General features: G+C 41.6%; 1 protein-coding gene across 5 annotated transcripts in view; it reads right to left on the reverse strand.

The window, feature by feature from the left end:
* GRB14 (growth factor receptor bound protein 14) overlaps positions 1-15,426 on the reverse strand; it is an 88,545-nt gene that overhangs the window by 33,895 nt on the left and 39,224 nt on the right. For all 5 annotated transcript variants that reach the window (XR_012905197.2, XR_012905196.2, XM_075933511.2 and 2 more), the window contains exons 3-5: positions 11,603-11,759; positions 3,112-3,233; positions 1,167-1,241 (exon numbers count right to left, since the gene is read on the reverse strand). Coding sequence is in view for 3 of the 5 variants with exons in the window: in XM_075933511.2 (XP_075789626.2) it covers positions 1,167-1,241; positions 3,112-3,233; positions 11,603-11,759 (354 nt within the window). In the remaining 2 variants the exon portion in view is untranslated. The remainder of the gene's footprint in view (positions 1-1,166; positions 1,242-3,111; positions 3,234-11,602; positions 11,760-15,426) is intronic.

The following is a 15,426-nucleotide window of genomic DNA, read 5'->3' on the forward strand; positions in this document are numbered from 1 at the left end:
TCTGATCGAGCATAGGGTCGATACTTGGGCCTCCAGTCCTCTAATTTTTTCTTCCAAAATGGCGACCAGCTTGCACTTAGTGCAGATGAAATCTGTTCTTTCTTCTGGGAGGAAGACAAACATGGCACACACCATGCAGGTAATCACCATCCATCGCTGTTGTCCTGTTCGCAAGCTCCCGAGGCCTTAACTTAGTCCTGAGCGTAAAAAGGTTGGAGACCACTGCTGTAAAGATATTGACCAATTGAAGGGAGTTGAGGAAAAACAAAATGCAGCAAAAATGGTAGGGATGTCTTATTTTAAATGATTGAAAGATGGAAGTAGTCTAAAAGATGGAAGTAGTCAGCCTGTCTAAAAGGATGGGAGTCCAACCTTTCTCAACTATTTCAAAGGGGTACTTGCAAAGGAAAACAAGAAGTTAAGTAGGTATAATCAGGGTGCTCGTGGGTGTCTGGTCAGGGGGAGGAGGAAGAAGCAGAAACAGGGTGCTGGTGGGTCTCTACCCAGGGGAGAAGGAGCAGGAGCAGGAGCAGCTCAGCCAGTACCTGGGGGTCTCCAGGGACATGTATCTCTCAGGCAGGCTCTTCAGGCAGCACTGAAAGAAGTGCACATGTGGCTCCTTTAAGAAATACAGCCACTCCTCGTATGAGACCCCTAAGCCATTTTAATCCCCCCTTCTTCCCAGAGCACAGGGGAAGGAAGGAAGGAAAAATAAGAAAACACATGCACTGCTGTGGGAAGGGGAGGAGCAGTGCATGCACACTTCCTGAGAAACCATCTCTGGCACAGAGCCTTGGGATTCACCTCCCCACTCCCAAAGGATGCCAGCTCTGGCTCAAAATTTGTGAGGGGCAAGAGACTGTTGCACCATTACAGGTGGGGGAGAGTGACTCAGGGCTGGGAACACTGCCTCGCTATCAACTGGCTAGTGACCGCTGCTTTATGTCAATGAATTTCTGAAAACTCAATTCAACATTCCAGGTGCATTTATATTAGAACTTCATAGAAGGGGAATACTACCTTCCTGATGTCTCTCTAGTATCTAGTCAAACAATAGTCCACCACAAATTCTGTCAATGACAAAACGCTACGTACACACAAACTAGACACCTGAAATTGAATTATTCTGCTGTGAACTGGTTTATCTTAATGCAAATACTGCGTACCTGTAATAGTTGTGTGTGGCCTATCACTCCACTGGTCTCGTTTGACAATGACACCATATGCTCGGGAAAATAGTTCTGTTAAAAGAGAACATATTATTAAAACATCTCTAAATGTGAATACAAAAACCTTCAGATTTCTCAGGCATATAAACAGATTTGCCTTCCAACTGCCCCGAGCAAAAAAGACAATGAGACATTTCCACACTCAAAAAATTTAGGAAAGGGTTGGGGGAATCATTAAAATAACCTCAAATTGTGCTATTTTATAAATTTCACCTGCTGAGTTCATGACGGCAAACTTCAAAAAAATTTGTTTAAAGATTTCAATGCAGGCAAAAGAGTCTGCTGAGTCACGTCATATTCCAGGAAAGACTATAAATCTGGGGTATGTTTACACTACAAAAACTCATGACAATGGGCCTCAGAACCCGGGTCAATTGACTCAGGCTCACACTGTTGGACTAAAGCAGCAGTATAGATGGTTTCATCCATGCGGGTTTCAAAGCGTGCCCTCCAGGTCAAGCCCCATATGCCCAAGTGTGTTGACTCAGCTCACTCTTGCTGCCAGGTTATGGTTTGTTACTTTTATTTTTGGTGTGTTCTTGGTTTGTTTGATAGTGTAGACATACCCTTAGATCCTCAGGTCATCATTCAGCCTCCTCTTCACAACATACAGATTGGCTGCAGGCTTCAAAATACTACTGTTTAAGAAGAGTGGAAATCCTTATATAATGTATTATCATGTAATGTTTTGTGGAAGTTGATAATACCCAATGGAAGAAGAAAAAAATGGGATACGCTGCCAAAAGCATTTATTTAAAATCATATTGAAACAAAATGTGGATTACTGTATACTAGCTTTTATGAATGCAAAAAAAAAGGCCCTCTACGATTTGCTGTGAATGCACACTTTATTCTCTATGAATATGGATCATGTGATGAAGCTGCAAAAATACAAGAGGTATTATAGGTCAGAGCTAGTCTAAGCACAGTGCCACTGACTGAACTGCAGTTATTCACCACAGACTTTCATTTCAAATGATGAATATGGTTTTTTAGGATTATTTAAGAGTTACGTGTTTTTGAGACAATGTTCCAACTCCATCTTCTCTTGGGACTGTACCATTCTTGTTGGGCATATAAAGACCCTGATGGGTTAACTAATGAGAATCTATATTGTCCACTAAAGCTGCATGACTGTTTGCACAACAGACCACACCCACTGGCCAACCAACCTACTGGGTCTAATTATATAAAGAAATTCCAATGGACTACCATAATATCTAAGCTTCTGATTGTTAATTAAATTTAGCAACATCTTGAGATATAGAGAGATATTCCCATTCAAAAATAGGGAAGGAAGATAGAGAGTGATTAAGTGATTTGCTCAAAATAATACATGCAGAGCATGGAACAGAACCCTAAACTCCTGTGTCTCTTCTACCTCTGGCTGTGGTACAGACATAGGTTAAGTTCTATGAGAAGTCATCCCTACATTAGCTTTGATCAAACCAGTGTGGCAAAACAGAGTGCAAGTAGGACACAAGGTGATGTGGGGAGGAGCTAGCAGCTATTTGCACGACCTTGTGCGAGACCATATAGATAACTGCTTGGGTGGTGAACCCTTCTCAGAGCTCACGTAATGGTGACTACACTGCTACTTTTAACACACTACAACAATTGGAGCTAGTGCAAGTATGTCCCCTCAAGATGAAATTTACACCTTCCAGCTCTGGCATAGACATATCTGTAGTGATTTAACATCATTCTTCCATTCCTTTAACAGGTTATAGGTAGACTTAGGTTCCATGTTATTATACTGATCACTACAAGTCCTCCTGCATTTATGGCATTCCCTCACATCACTATGCCACATGGCTTCAGATGTCAGGGCAGCAGGGACAGCTGTCTGAACCCACAGTGCTTTTTAAAAAGATATACTTACCACTGGATGTTTAAAAAACTCATATTTAGCATAGTTTTTTCTAAAATACAGTCTATTTTCTTCTTCCATTCCCCAGTTTGATTGGACATCAAGTACCAATTCATGGTCTTCTAGAATTCTTTCTGTAATGCAAAGAAAAATGCATAACCCAGCAACATAATGTTTAACCCATGAAAACTTGACTGAAGAGTTATGTCTGGATCTATGTTCAGCCCAACATGAACAAGCCATATTAACACCTTCAATTCATCAAGTCTGTTTTACTTTTTGTCACCAAAGTCAATGCTCTTGTATAACCCAAATGCTCATAAAACATGTCTGCTGCAGTTGAGCAAGCTAATGTCCATCTCTTTAAACACCGTGGCTACGTCTACACTGCAGGCTTCTTGCGCAAGAACGGCCATTGTTGCACAAAAACCTGCAGCGTGTCTACACTGCATGCGTGTTCTTGCGCAAGTAAAATTACAGTAAAGCATAGGAACAGAGGGCTTTTGCACAAGGGTTATTCCTTTCCCCACAAGGAACAAACCCTCTTGCAAAAGAGCTCTTGTGCAAGAAGGCGGTGTGGATGGGCAACAGGGGTTTCTTGCACAAGAGAGCGTCCACACTGCCATGGACGCTCTTGTGCAAAAGCACATGGCAGTATGGACATGCTTTTGTGCAAGAACTCTTGTGCAAAACAATTCTTACTCAAGAAGCTTGCAGTGTAGACATAGCCCAACAGTGTTTTATATTATATATTTTTTAAAAATTCCTGTGGGAGGACAAAGTGATGTCATCATGTCACTCTGCATCCTGTGCGCCTCTCCCCCCATCCTCCCCCCATGCGGCCTCCTCCTTCATCCCTCCCCGATGCTCCAGGAAGCAGTGTGGCCTCCCTTCTCCCCGGTAGGGATGTAAGGGAATAGTCAAGTTGAGTACCCAACTACTCTACTTGCATTCCCCACCTCCTGCCCCACTCAATGCAGTGAAGAAGGGAAGAGCCTGGGGCCAGCAAGGACCCAGGACAAGCCAGCTGCTCTGGGTGTGGCCCAGCCACAGCTCCACCCTCTGCTGGTCCCATGCACTGGGCTGGCACTGCTCTCCCAGGAGCCCCGCATGCTTGGCAGACAAGGAAGTGGCCATTTGCCTGGGCAGTCAAAGTGCAGCAGCGAGGTGAACTCAGTGCTCCCAGGCTGGGCTCGGGAACATGTTGACTGGCTGGGCTGGCAGCACTCCCGTGGCAAGCTGGGCAGATGCCACCGGCTCCATGTGGGTTGGGCAGATAGGGGCAGCACCTTAGGCTGGGCTGGGTGCTTGGGGAGTCCAGCCACTCCCTACGGGTACTTGGGATGAGGATCCAGCAGCAGTGCCGGTGTGGCTGGGCTCGCTGCTCGGCTGGGCACTGAGCAGCAGCAGCCTGCAGGGTGAGCTCTGGTCCCTGCCCGAAAGCCCATCACCAGGGCTTTGTGGCTTAGCCCAGGCACGCTGCAACCCAAAATGGCCGAGCAGGGCTCACATGGTGAGGGCACAGTGAGGGCACAGCTCAGGCTGCAGACCTGCATCCACCGTTCGCCCACCTGACCCTGCAATTCTCTGTATGGCCTCCCCTCTTCCCGGTGCTCCGGGGAGGCAGGAGCCAGATGGCCTCGCCCCTCCCTGTACATCCAGCCCCCTCACAAACTCCCTCAGCTGAGACCCCGCACCCTCAGTCCTCTCACTCATATCCCCTAAACTGAGACCTTGCACCCCCAGCCCCCTCACACACCTCCACTGAGACCCTGCACCCTCACACACACACCCTCTGCTGAGACCCTGCACCCACCAACCCATTCACTCATACCTCCTCCCCCAAGCCAAGGCCTCACACCCTCACCCCTTCCACCAAGACCACTTGCCTCCAGCCTGCTCTTGCACCCTCCCCCAGGCCAACCCACTCCTGTCCCCTAATCAGAAACCCTGCCCCCAGCCTGCTCTGCGCGCGCACACACACACACACACACACACACACACACACACACACACACACACACACACACACACACACACACACACACACACACACACACACACACAGCTCCCCTGGGGGTGGAGGCGGGGGATTGGCAAGCATAGCAAGCAGTGGGTACAGCCTCGTAGTAAACTCAAATACAAAACGAGGTATTGCCTTTTCCAAAACCAATTTATTGCATACTGTAATGTTTTTACACCACTCAGGACAGAGAGATGGTGATTTTGGCAGCAAGATTTTTTTAGTTATATAACTTCCTTCTTTGATACGTTAGAGAGAGAGCCAAAATTAGAGGGAATGGTTAATTACAAAAACACCCAATGTTCATTCATAAAGCTTCCTCCTCCACCCCCAATATTGGAAAAGTTTTTACTGAGTTACTCAAGAGCTGGCAAAGCTATTAGAAGTGATGCAATTTGTATAGATGTGAGCTCATTAACTAGGCTCGAAGCCAGACATTTAGATCTGCAAAACTATGTGGGGAATTTGAACCTTTTTGAAAACCAAGTCTGATTGCTAATTAACTTTACAGTAATTGAGGACTCAGAAAAATCTAAACAAAGCACTTACACAAATGGGTAAATAACCAATCAATCCACCTTTATCTGCTCCAGAGTTCTTTTGATTTTTTTTCAGAATGCTGTTGCATATCCTATCCTCTTTTGACAGTTGTCTTCATCTCATTTGACAGTTTCCTGCACTGCAAAAAATCACTAAACTAGGCTTGTATGAAAGGGACCAATCCTGCAAAAAGTTGTACATGTATTGAACTGCAAATACTAGAAATGCTACCATTGATTTCAATTAAACTATTTAGAGCGTGTAAAGTTAAGCCCATGCATAACCATTTGCAGAACTGTGACTGATTTTATTTCTGTACCTTGAATATCACTTTTAAAAAAGAAAGTTTAACTAAGAATACATTTCAATACACAGAAAAAAATATGGTAGACAATGTTTATATTGCTGATGGCACAAACCAATGAGGAAACACATTTTAAATATAAAGTGCAAAATGTTTTTTCTGCAACTTTAGTGAATTGTACTTAAAGGGACACTATTTATTTGTTGGAATTGGATTTGAAAGTGACAAATGATTAAATACAAATAAATAAATAAATGATTAAATAGTTTCAGTTACTGTTCTTGGCCCCACCACCACTTATACAGTTTTATATAACTTCTTTATTTAATGTCTCTTCCGCCCCCCCCCAGGAATCAAATCTAAATGAAAAAAGGAGTTTGGGAGAGTTCTCAGTTCCTTAGAGAGACAATGAGAAAGGTACAACAGCAAACTGTTGCTAGGAAAGATGCTAAAAGTAGAGTCTGGCACAGATGCAAAATTTATACACATGGATGCAGATATCCATGGTTATAAAACAAATATCCACCAAGCAGCTCTACCAGGAACCACAGTGACAGAAGTAGCAGCATGTCAGCCTGCTACTCAAGAACCAGTGCCCAGCCCAGGCAGCTTCTCTGATGTAACTGCACTGCCCCTAACTCTGCCCATTAGGTAGCTCCAGCCCTGGGAAAGCTCGTGCTGAGTGCCCAGCTGCTTCCAGGTGGGCTTCGGGGTGCAGCCCCAGACCAAGCCACCCACCCCACCCCAGCCAGCTCCGGGGAAGCCAGTGATAGCTGCCTGGCTGCTCCCGGGTAGACAGCTTGCTCCAGCTCCAGCACACAGCCAGGGAGAGCTGCGTAGTAGCTGCCTGTCTGCTTCCGCCCTAGCAGCAGCTCTAATCCTTGGGAAGCTGGTAGTGGCCGGGCAGGCACCAGGATCACTGGCAGCTGTTTTTGTTCATGCTAGAGCAAACAGGCAGCTTACACTAGTGTAAGCAGGCAGCTCACAAGCTCCCGGACAGAAGTAGCAATCTTAAGAAGGGAAAAAAGTACACGTCTATCCTTTTATTTAAACCTATTTTTTCATGCACCACTAAGATAAAGTTCAAGATTTTCAAAAGGATTAAATGACTGGGGGCCTAAATAGAAAGTGTGGAGCTCCAGTCCTCTGCAAATCAGACTATTTACAGAATCTCAAGCTGGGCACATAAACCATTTAAAAGTTACTTTTGAATACCTTGCCCAGAAAGAATTAAAAGGATAGGTGTACAACTGGAGACTCTTTCCATCAACAGTCATCATGTATTATGGCAAAATTTTCCCCTTGCCCAGCAAAACTACTATTCACAGCCCAAATATGGTGAAGTCTACAGACCTAGATTATTTACTGTGCCAAAAAATTTCCAATTCTCTACTGAGTTATTATACTCATATAGCTAAATTCTATCAGTAAGAAAAAAAATGGGTTCATAGGATACAAAGGCCACATACTGACTGGGCTCATGCAATAATTAGACCAATCATTCATCTTCAATGGTTAGCTTTTCAGTTAAAAATATAAATTAGAATTGGCTAACAGTTAAATCAAACTTTATTTTATAATCCCAATGCAGTTTTCATATTGTTTAGTACTAGAAGAAAGTGGGAGAAATTACTTAACCATATTCCTAGTTGGTTGTGTTTTTTAAATAAATGTTAAAAATCCAAACTGGCTTCATCTTAAATGGTGACAAGGTAAATACCACATTAATTAAAAAATACTTTAATATTTGACTCTAGTTTTGAAAATCCTACTATTAATTAGCAAATGTTTGAATCAAATTAAAAGCAAAGACAAATTTAACAAATTAAGACACAATAAAACTGGGGGTGAAGGGTGGATTGCAGAGTAAGTAAGTAACAAACAAGGTTAATAGGCTATAGGCATAACCCACCTTGTCCTGAATACAGGAGATGGAAATTTAACAAAGACTATATGAATTCTTGGGGTCACAACCCAATAAGGTAAGATAGAATCTCTCATATAACACTACATCATGCCTAATCCAATGGAAAATGTAGCAGCCCACCATACCCAACTAAATATCATTGGATTAAATAACCTCCACTATCACTGACTTTAAAAAAAAAAAAAAAAAAAAAAAACACCCTACACCTCCATTGGAAAGTTAATTTAACCCCTCTTCACAGGGATAAATAAATGAGGCAAAATTTCATATTCCTGGGAAAACACACTGAGAACTGAGATGTCCTCTGGAAACAGTTTTTTGATGATGTTGTTTTGTTTTGTTTTTAAAACAAACAGCAAATGTTGTTCTAGTTTGCCATTTAAACTGTTAAATTGCTGGCACTAAGACATTTAAATAAATACCATTTCCTGAATAAATAAATATTATTTCTTGGAACAAAAAGAAGACATACCACATCATCTCATGGATAGGTAAAGATAATGGTATAGCATATGAACTTTACTCAATGGATTTTTAAGGTAGTAGAATATACAACTTCTAATGTGTATTCTAATGCTTTCTGGCTTATATCTTATATCCTCTTTATCTTAATTAACTTTTCTTTTGGGGAGTAGATTTCATCCTTGCCTTTTCCTAAATTGTGCCTGTTTTGGGGGCTTCTCCTGAGAGAAATGCTTGAGGCCTAAATGCTGTCACTGAGAGGCCCCAAGAACCTCCACGTGAGAGGAAGGAGATTCAGAAAGAATGCCTGATTCCTTGTCCAAAAGCTTCAGAGGGGTAGCTAAGTTAGTCTGTAACTGGAAAAACTTAAAAAACAGAATAGTCTAGCAGCACCTTAAAGACTAACAAAACACGTAGATAGTATCATGCGCTTTCATGAGCACAACACACTTTTTCAGATGAATGGAGTTATTAAAGGTCCAGTTCCAAAATAAGTAGGAGATGTGGCAGGGAGAAGGAAAAAGAAGGGAAAAAAGGGGGGAAAAAATGGTCAATTGGAGTGTTCATGCTACATGAAGCTGATGTATTCTCAGTTGATAATGGAGTCTAAGTATGGACTCAAACTTTTCTTCTTTGACACAGATAAGGCTGACACACAATTAAATGAGTATTTGGACTTAACTTGCAAGAAATCCCTAATCAATAAAGATGGTCTAGCTGTTATGTCTCTACCTGCTGTCTACATTTGGAGCGGGGAGTGTGTGCATGATAATCTCATCAAATAAGTGCGCTAAATAGCAGCTCTGACATGACAGCATGGTCAGCAGCAAGCAGCTTCACAAGCTGTCCACCCAGAGCACAAACACACCTAGACACTCTGGATACATACTCAGGATGGCAGCTTGTGCTGCTGCTCACTGCTGCCCATGCTACAGCTTTGACACATATGGCCATTTCCTGCAATATTCTAGAAAACCCTAATGCATTAAGCATCATAGGAATTCTTTGCATTACAAATGCATGTTTATGTATTATTGTGGGATTGTATGTAACATCTCTAGGCAGGAAATATGACAAATAGGAAGTGTCGTGAGTTTCAAAGAGCTGTTTTAAAACAAACAGGCCAGATAATTTTGTTTCCTCCTGGAGTTGCTACTTAAGTGGATTTCCTAGGAGGAAATCCAAATTCCCTACCTCCAGACCAAACCTTTGGAAACTTCACCTTATAGAAAAAACCCACCATTTGTCTGATCACCTATTCCTGGTCTCTAAGGAATGAAGACCTAAACTGTATAAAAGGAGAAAAAACAGATTAATGGATGTGCTAGTTCTGAGCAAAGGTAGCAATGAATCCGTGGCTATTTTCCTGTGACTGGGAAACTCTTGGTGGAATCTGAAGGATTGTTCACCTGCTTGAGCCCTTGTTCGGGTAGGGTTATCTTATTTTCATGGTGTGCACTTCTTTTTAATGTTTTCTCAAAGAATTCTTTAAAAATAAATGTGATTGTTTAAAAAGAACGATGTGGTCACTTACTCCCCTCTCCAACTGTAGACCGAGCCTAAGGGCCTGTCTACACACCTCCTCAGTTTGGATTATGAGGGTATGAATTGTAACACACACTATTGCACTCCACTGCATGGACACTGCTGGTGCATACAAAGTACATAGTTCACTTTAACATAGTCCACTTTAAATGTACTAAGTACCAAACTAGTACCTTTTAGTTTGCACTCAGCCTCCACAAGGGAATTATAGTGAGGCGCTCTAGTGCACACTACAATTTGTACCCATAAGTCAAAATTGTGAAACTGTATAAACACAACCTGAGATTCAAGTGCTGCCTTTTATTCAGCAAAAATAAAAGGTACTTGTATATGAGGAACAACAGTGACATCCAGTGGATACTTAAAAAAAGAAATCTCACACACCTGTGATAAGCATAATTGCTAGAAAAGAAATGGTAGGTTATTATGCTTTCCTGAAATATGTCTCTAAAAATTGTACTATGCAGACCAAATGTATCTTAATATTTGCTGTCCATCACAAAGGTAAAAAAAACCCTGTTTTTAAACTGTAAACTTACGTTAACTAAACAAGGTCATTAGGATTCTGAAATAATTTCTGGCAAATGCATCCCCTTTCAACGCATATACACCCATATGAACATGCAAGTAGCTACTTAAATACACATACACAGATGAGAGCATATTCCAATGACTTTCTGATAATTAATGTCATTTTATATAAACAACAGCTGACTTGTGACTTTATTTGCAAATAAATACTATGTTCAGTTCACTATGATCTATGGGATCAAAAATCATGAGCATTTGGATATTAGCCAAAATGTTTGTGTTCACGACAAACTCAAGAATTTTAACAATTATTCTTCATTACAAAATTTTTTTACTGGAAATGAGCTTTTTGATATTTCTTGGTTTCAAGTGCTTCAGTCATTAAACCAGGCAGTTGAAAATATGCTGTTTCTTAATGGATTTACCACACAACAGAATAAAGCATAGCAACCAGTCAACTGAAACTGTTCGCAAACAAACCAATCTGAAAGTTATTCATCCAGTACCTATACATAGTGAATCCATTTGATTACAAGAGGGAAGATCAATTTGCGAATATATCACACACTTAAGAAGGTTCTGTATCTGTGTCATTGTAATAGTTAAACCAACTCTCATGGCAGAGAGTGGAGAGTTTAAATCCTCACCAAGCTAATTGACTATATTGCAGCAGGATGTTGATAAGTCTACTCCAATAGAACAAGATGCCACTTAGAAGCATAATTCCCACCATCAACATAAAAGTATGAAATATGATAGCTCTTCTGTCATTTGCATGAGAGATATTCATGGACAATGCTCTCAACATTTTTCAGCTGGTTCTGTTGGAGTGGCATAGCTACCATTTGTACTGAAATACTGACATGGCTCTTTTGCTAGAAATAAAGAGCAAGTCAAGAAAAAAAAAGGGCGGGGGAATTGTCCAAAAAAGAACTAAAAGTCATTTATCATAAGTGTTAAGAACCTATATCCTAGAGCTCACTGCTTCAATGTCATACCAAGGTAATTTGGAAAGAGTGAAAGAGCATGCCTTATGACAGTGGTCCAGAAAAAAGGGGTGGCAAAGAGAGAATAGAGGAATGAATTTTAATAGCTTCCAGGTCTTCCTACATATTAAAAAATGACCTAAGCAGCTACAATATTTTTAATGGTATGAACGAGGCAATCTTACCTAGACCTATGTGAGGAAGGTGTTCAAACAGCGTCCAGCTGTGGTCATCTATGTAATGATTCTTCAGTATTAACAAATGGCATACATCTCTGGCTGTTATATCACTTGGCACTTCCAAAGCTCTGCTAGTATCATCCTCACTGTATACTTTAATTACCTGTAAAATAAATGAGTATACACAGGAAAAGCTAAAGTGTCCATTCCTTTAGAACTGCACAGCATTGGTTCAATCTGCAGAAAGCTTCCATGTCCCCCTTTAGAGGCTAGATCTCCACAATCTTATGAGACAAAGATGGTGCTGTAAATTCAAGGACCCTAAAAATGTAGTTGTACAGAAAACTTAGTGAAACCAGGTCTGCATTTGTTGGAAGAAATTAGGCAAAGGGAGGTGAATTAATCTGAGATGTAAACAATTCTGTAGGGAACATAAAGGATAGATGCCACAAGACTCTTAAAAATTTTGAAAAGCATGAATCAGGCAATAAAGGATTGAGGCACAAAGAACAGAAGTAGAATTAAAAAACAAACCTGAATGAAAGTGCTACATGCAAAAGATTGCCATGGTCTATGAGAAACTAACAGGTAGTTCAAAATATTGTGAGAGAGAACATAACACAAGGGAACAGATTTAATTATTTTCTATCCTTACGCCTTCTAAGTTTCTTCCTATTTTATATATTTTACAGATTTGTGCATCCGTCTGTCTGTGACTCCATGTTTAAGAACTCCTTCACCAAATTTGGTATGCAGCTTTCTCTTACCCTAACTTAAAGGAAGACCAGGGTTCCATTGTTCCAGAAAAAACAGGAAGTGCTGGGAATGTGACTGTTTTCCATAACCTGGAAAGAGAGGGGCACAGAGAGGAGGGATGCGATACTGAGACTGACTGCTGGGGGCAGTGATCCTGCAGGAGAGAGCTATATTCAGAGTAAGGCAGCTGCACCACAAAAAAAGAGTGGCCAACAGGGCTGGGGCTCTGCCATTTTGCCAGCCACCAGACGGGAGAAGTATCACCCTGCAGGCCATGGGAGGGGATGCTGCAGGCCAGGAGCAGCCTCCAGAGGCTGGTCTCTCCATTTAGCCTGCAGGCCATGGTGAGAGAGGAAAGCTGCTGCAGTCCATGGCAGGGGAGAAGTGGAGCTGCAGGCCATGAGAGGGAGGAGATGCTGCAGGCTAGAGGCAGCCCCCAGAGCTTGGTTCCCCCCTCCAAACAGGCTACAGGCCATGAAGGGGGCCCCCGCTGGAGGTGGCTTCTGGGGTCCTTCCCCTGCACCTCTCCCCACTGGCAGTCTTCAGACTACAGAGAGTTCCCAGAATCCTGGATGCTTGGCAGAAGCCACTGCCACCAAAGCAAGTCTCCCCCCTGAGCAAGTCCTAAGCTCCCCACTCTCTGCCATGAGCCCCACACACACTGAACCCTGAGCCCTCCACTCCCTGTCGTCACCCCCACATGTCCATCCCCTATCCTGAGCTCCCCCATTCCTGCCTTAACTCCAGCACCTCCACCACACCAAACCCTGTACCCTCAGCTCCCACGCCTTACCCTCATTCCAGCTCCCTCTACCCCATCCTCACTCCAGCTTCCCACCCCCTTTTTATTTTGGCAGAAGATACATAAACTGCAAATATTGTCTGCCAACAACGTCTACCCATTATTTGAATCACTTTCCTACTTTTATTAATACAAATTTATTTTTCCTTCATCTTTGAAAAATACAATAATTTAACTAAAGCATGTACACTTTCTTCACTCCCCCACCCCAAACCCTAGTACTTCACTTAAAGACCTGAGCAATTCCAGGTACATCTGTTAGTATTCTTTATATAAAAATGTTATTTTCTGGTGATCTTCAGCAAGCAAGAGTTGTTGACTTGAACATTTCAGTAAAGATCCACTCTTCTCAAAAAAAAGGGGGGGGGAATGTTTAAGTGCAATATAACTTTTTGGAAAAGAAGTGAAGGTTTGAGTTGAAATTTCTCATGCTTGCATCCAGCCAAAAGATGAAGCTCAGATGCATACAGCAGTCAAGTTACATGTGATTTATTCAATTTCACTGAAAGATTAAGCTAGAGCCAATCAAATGGAAGTGATTAAACTTGCTATTGCCTTATTTTCTGAGTGCTGTGCACCTACTCCTCCAATTAAAGTCAACATGGAGTTGCTTGTGATCAGGAAACTTTTTAATTTCTCAACTTGTTTGCAATTATAATGGTAACTTAAAATGGAATTAATTCTGGACAGAAGTTTGCATTTGCCTTATTTTTTCCATTTTTTTAAAGAGAGATAACAAAAATAAACAATGAAAAAATATAGAAGACACCTGGCAACAGCATGGATTCTCAACTTCATTGTGGTTTTAGAATCTTAACATTATCACTGAAATAACATAACTATTTTGAGTTTAATTTTAAAATGATGGTCATATCAACATATGAGGTAAGTGCATGAGAAATATGCATATTAAAACAGTTTTCTACATCTTCTGAAGTCCAGTAAAATGGCATAAATCTGAAATTGAGACCTTTGTTTTTATCAAGTTGTGTTTTATTTGTTCTGGGCAAAGTATTTAAATAATTTGTAGATCATGTCATTAATATCTTGCACAAACACAGAGTTTCTTCCCTAGTGCATATATTTTCTAGTAGCCTGAGACAACACTAAACTAGATAAATTGATGTCTCACTTCCCTGGGAAGTCCATGACATAGTGAGAGCCCTCAGCATTTTCAAGTTGTTTGTGGTATTCATTTTTAAAAATTCTTTACTACATTTTTCCCCCACTGTATCTAGGTTCCCTTTTATCATAGTGTGCATAACTCATCTGGTCCTCTGAGATTTATACGGTCCTCTGAGATTTATACACCAAGTTATCATGGCTTAATACACTCTTATTCTGTCATTTAAATGAGCTACAGATATCTTACCTGCTTTTAAAACTTTCCTTCATGAAGCAATCCTGCATCCCTTAAATATTTGCTTCAACCTTCTCTGAATTTCATCTCAATCAGTGAAAAGCGTATTGTGAAGCACCTCATCTACACATCAGCAGTAGTGCACTGAAGGTCAACTCTTCTCCGGAACTCTGCTCCACCATCTGACCCTTAGCTACACAGCTGGCAGGATATCCCAGCCCTAATTCATGCAGCCAGTGCCTTAAAAAGGGACAACATAGCCTGGGCAAATGTTGCTATTGCCACAGCAGAGAGACAGCTAATCTAAATGGAGCCTGAATGCAAGGTCACTATGAGTCTGCATGGCAGGCACAAATTGTCATTTAATAATACAATGGAAAAGAGGTGCCTCAACATAAGGGAATGGCTCCTGAGGGGCAGCAGAGATTGTTTGTTAGCAATGGAGTTAGTTCCATAAAGCATCTTCAATTTGCATCATACTCTCATTAACTGTTTTTTTTAAAATGGCACCCAGCTGTTCTCTCCATGTAGACGTTGGAAGAGATCTACACATTGAAATGATGGCTGCCAAAATTGGACAAGAGATTGGAACAATCTAGCAAAGAAGACACACACACACACACACACACACACACAAACACACAGACCCCCAAGCCAAAGAAAGCCAATCACCCCCTACTAGCGGGTAGGATACATGTTATCTTGAAAAATGTAGCAAAACTGTTCCATTGAGTTCTGTTACTTCAAATTATTTAAATTCGGCTGGGAGACAACTAACTGCTTGTGGCCTAAGAATTTCTCTCTGAACTTTAGTTACAGTTTGATGAAGCAAGTGTGACAGGGTAAGTCTCATCAAATTAGAGTGACCTTTTGTTTCCTTATAATTAGGGGAGGGAAAGTACCATCTGCATT

This window comes from Pelodiscus sinensis, chromosome 7 (assembly GCF_052426305.1).
Source record: "Pelodiscus sinensis isolate ZL-2025 chromosome 7, ASM5242630v1, whole genome shotgun sequence".
Taxonomy (NCBI): Eukaryota; Metazoa; Chordata; order Testudines; family Trionychidae; genus Pelodiscus; species Pelodiscus sinensis.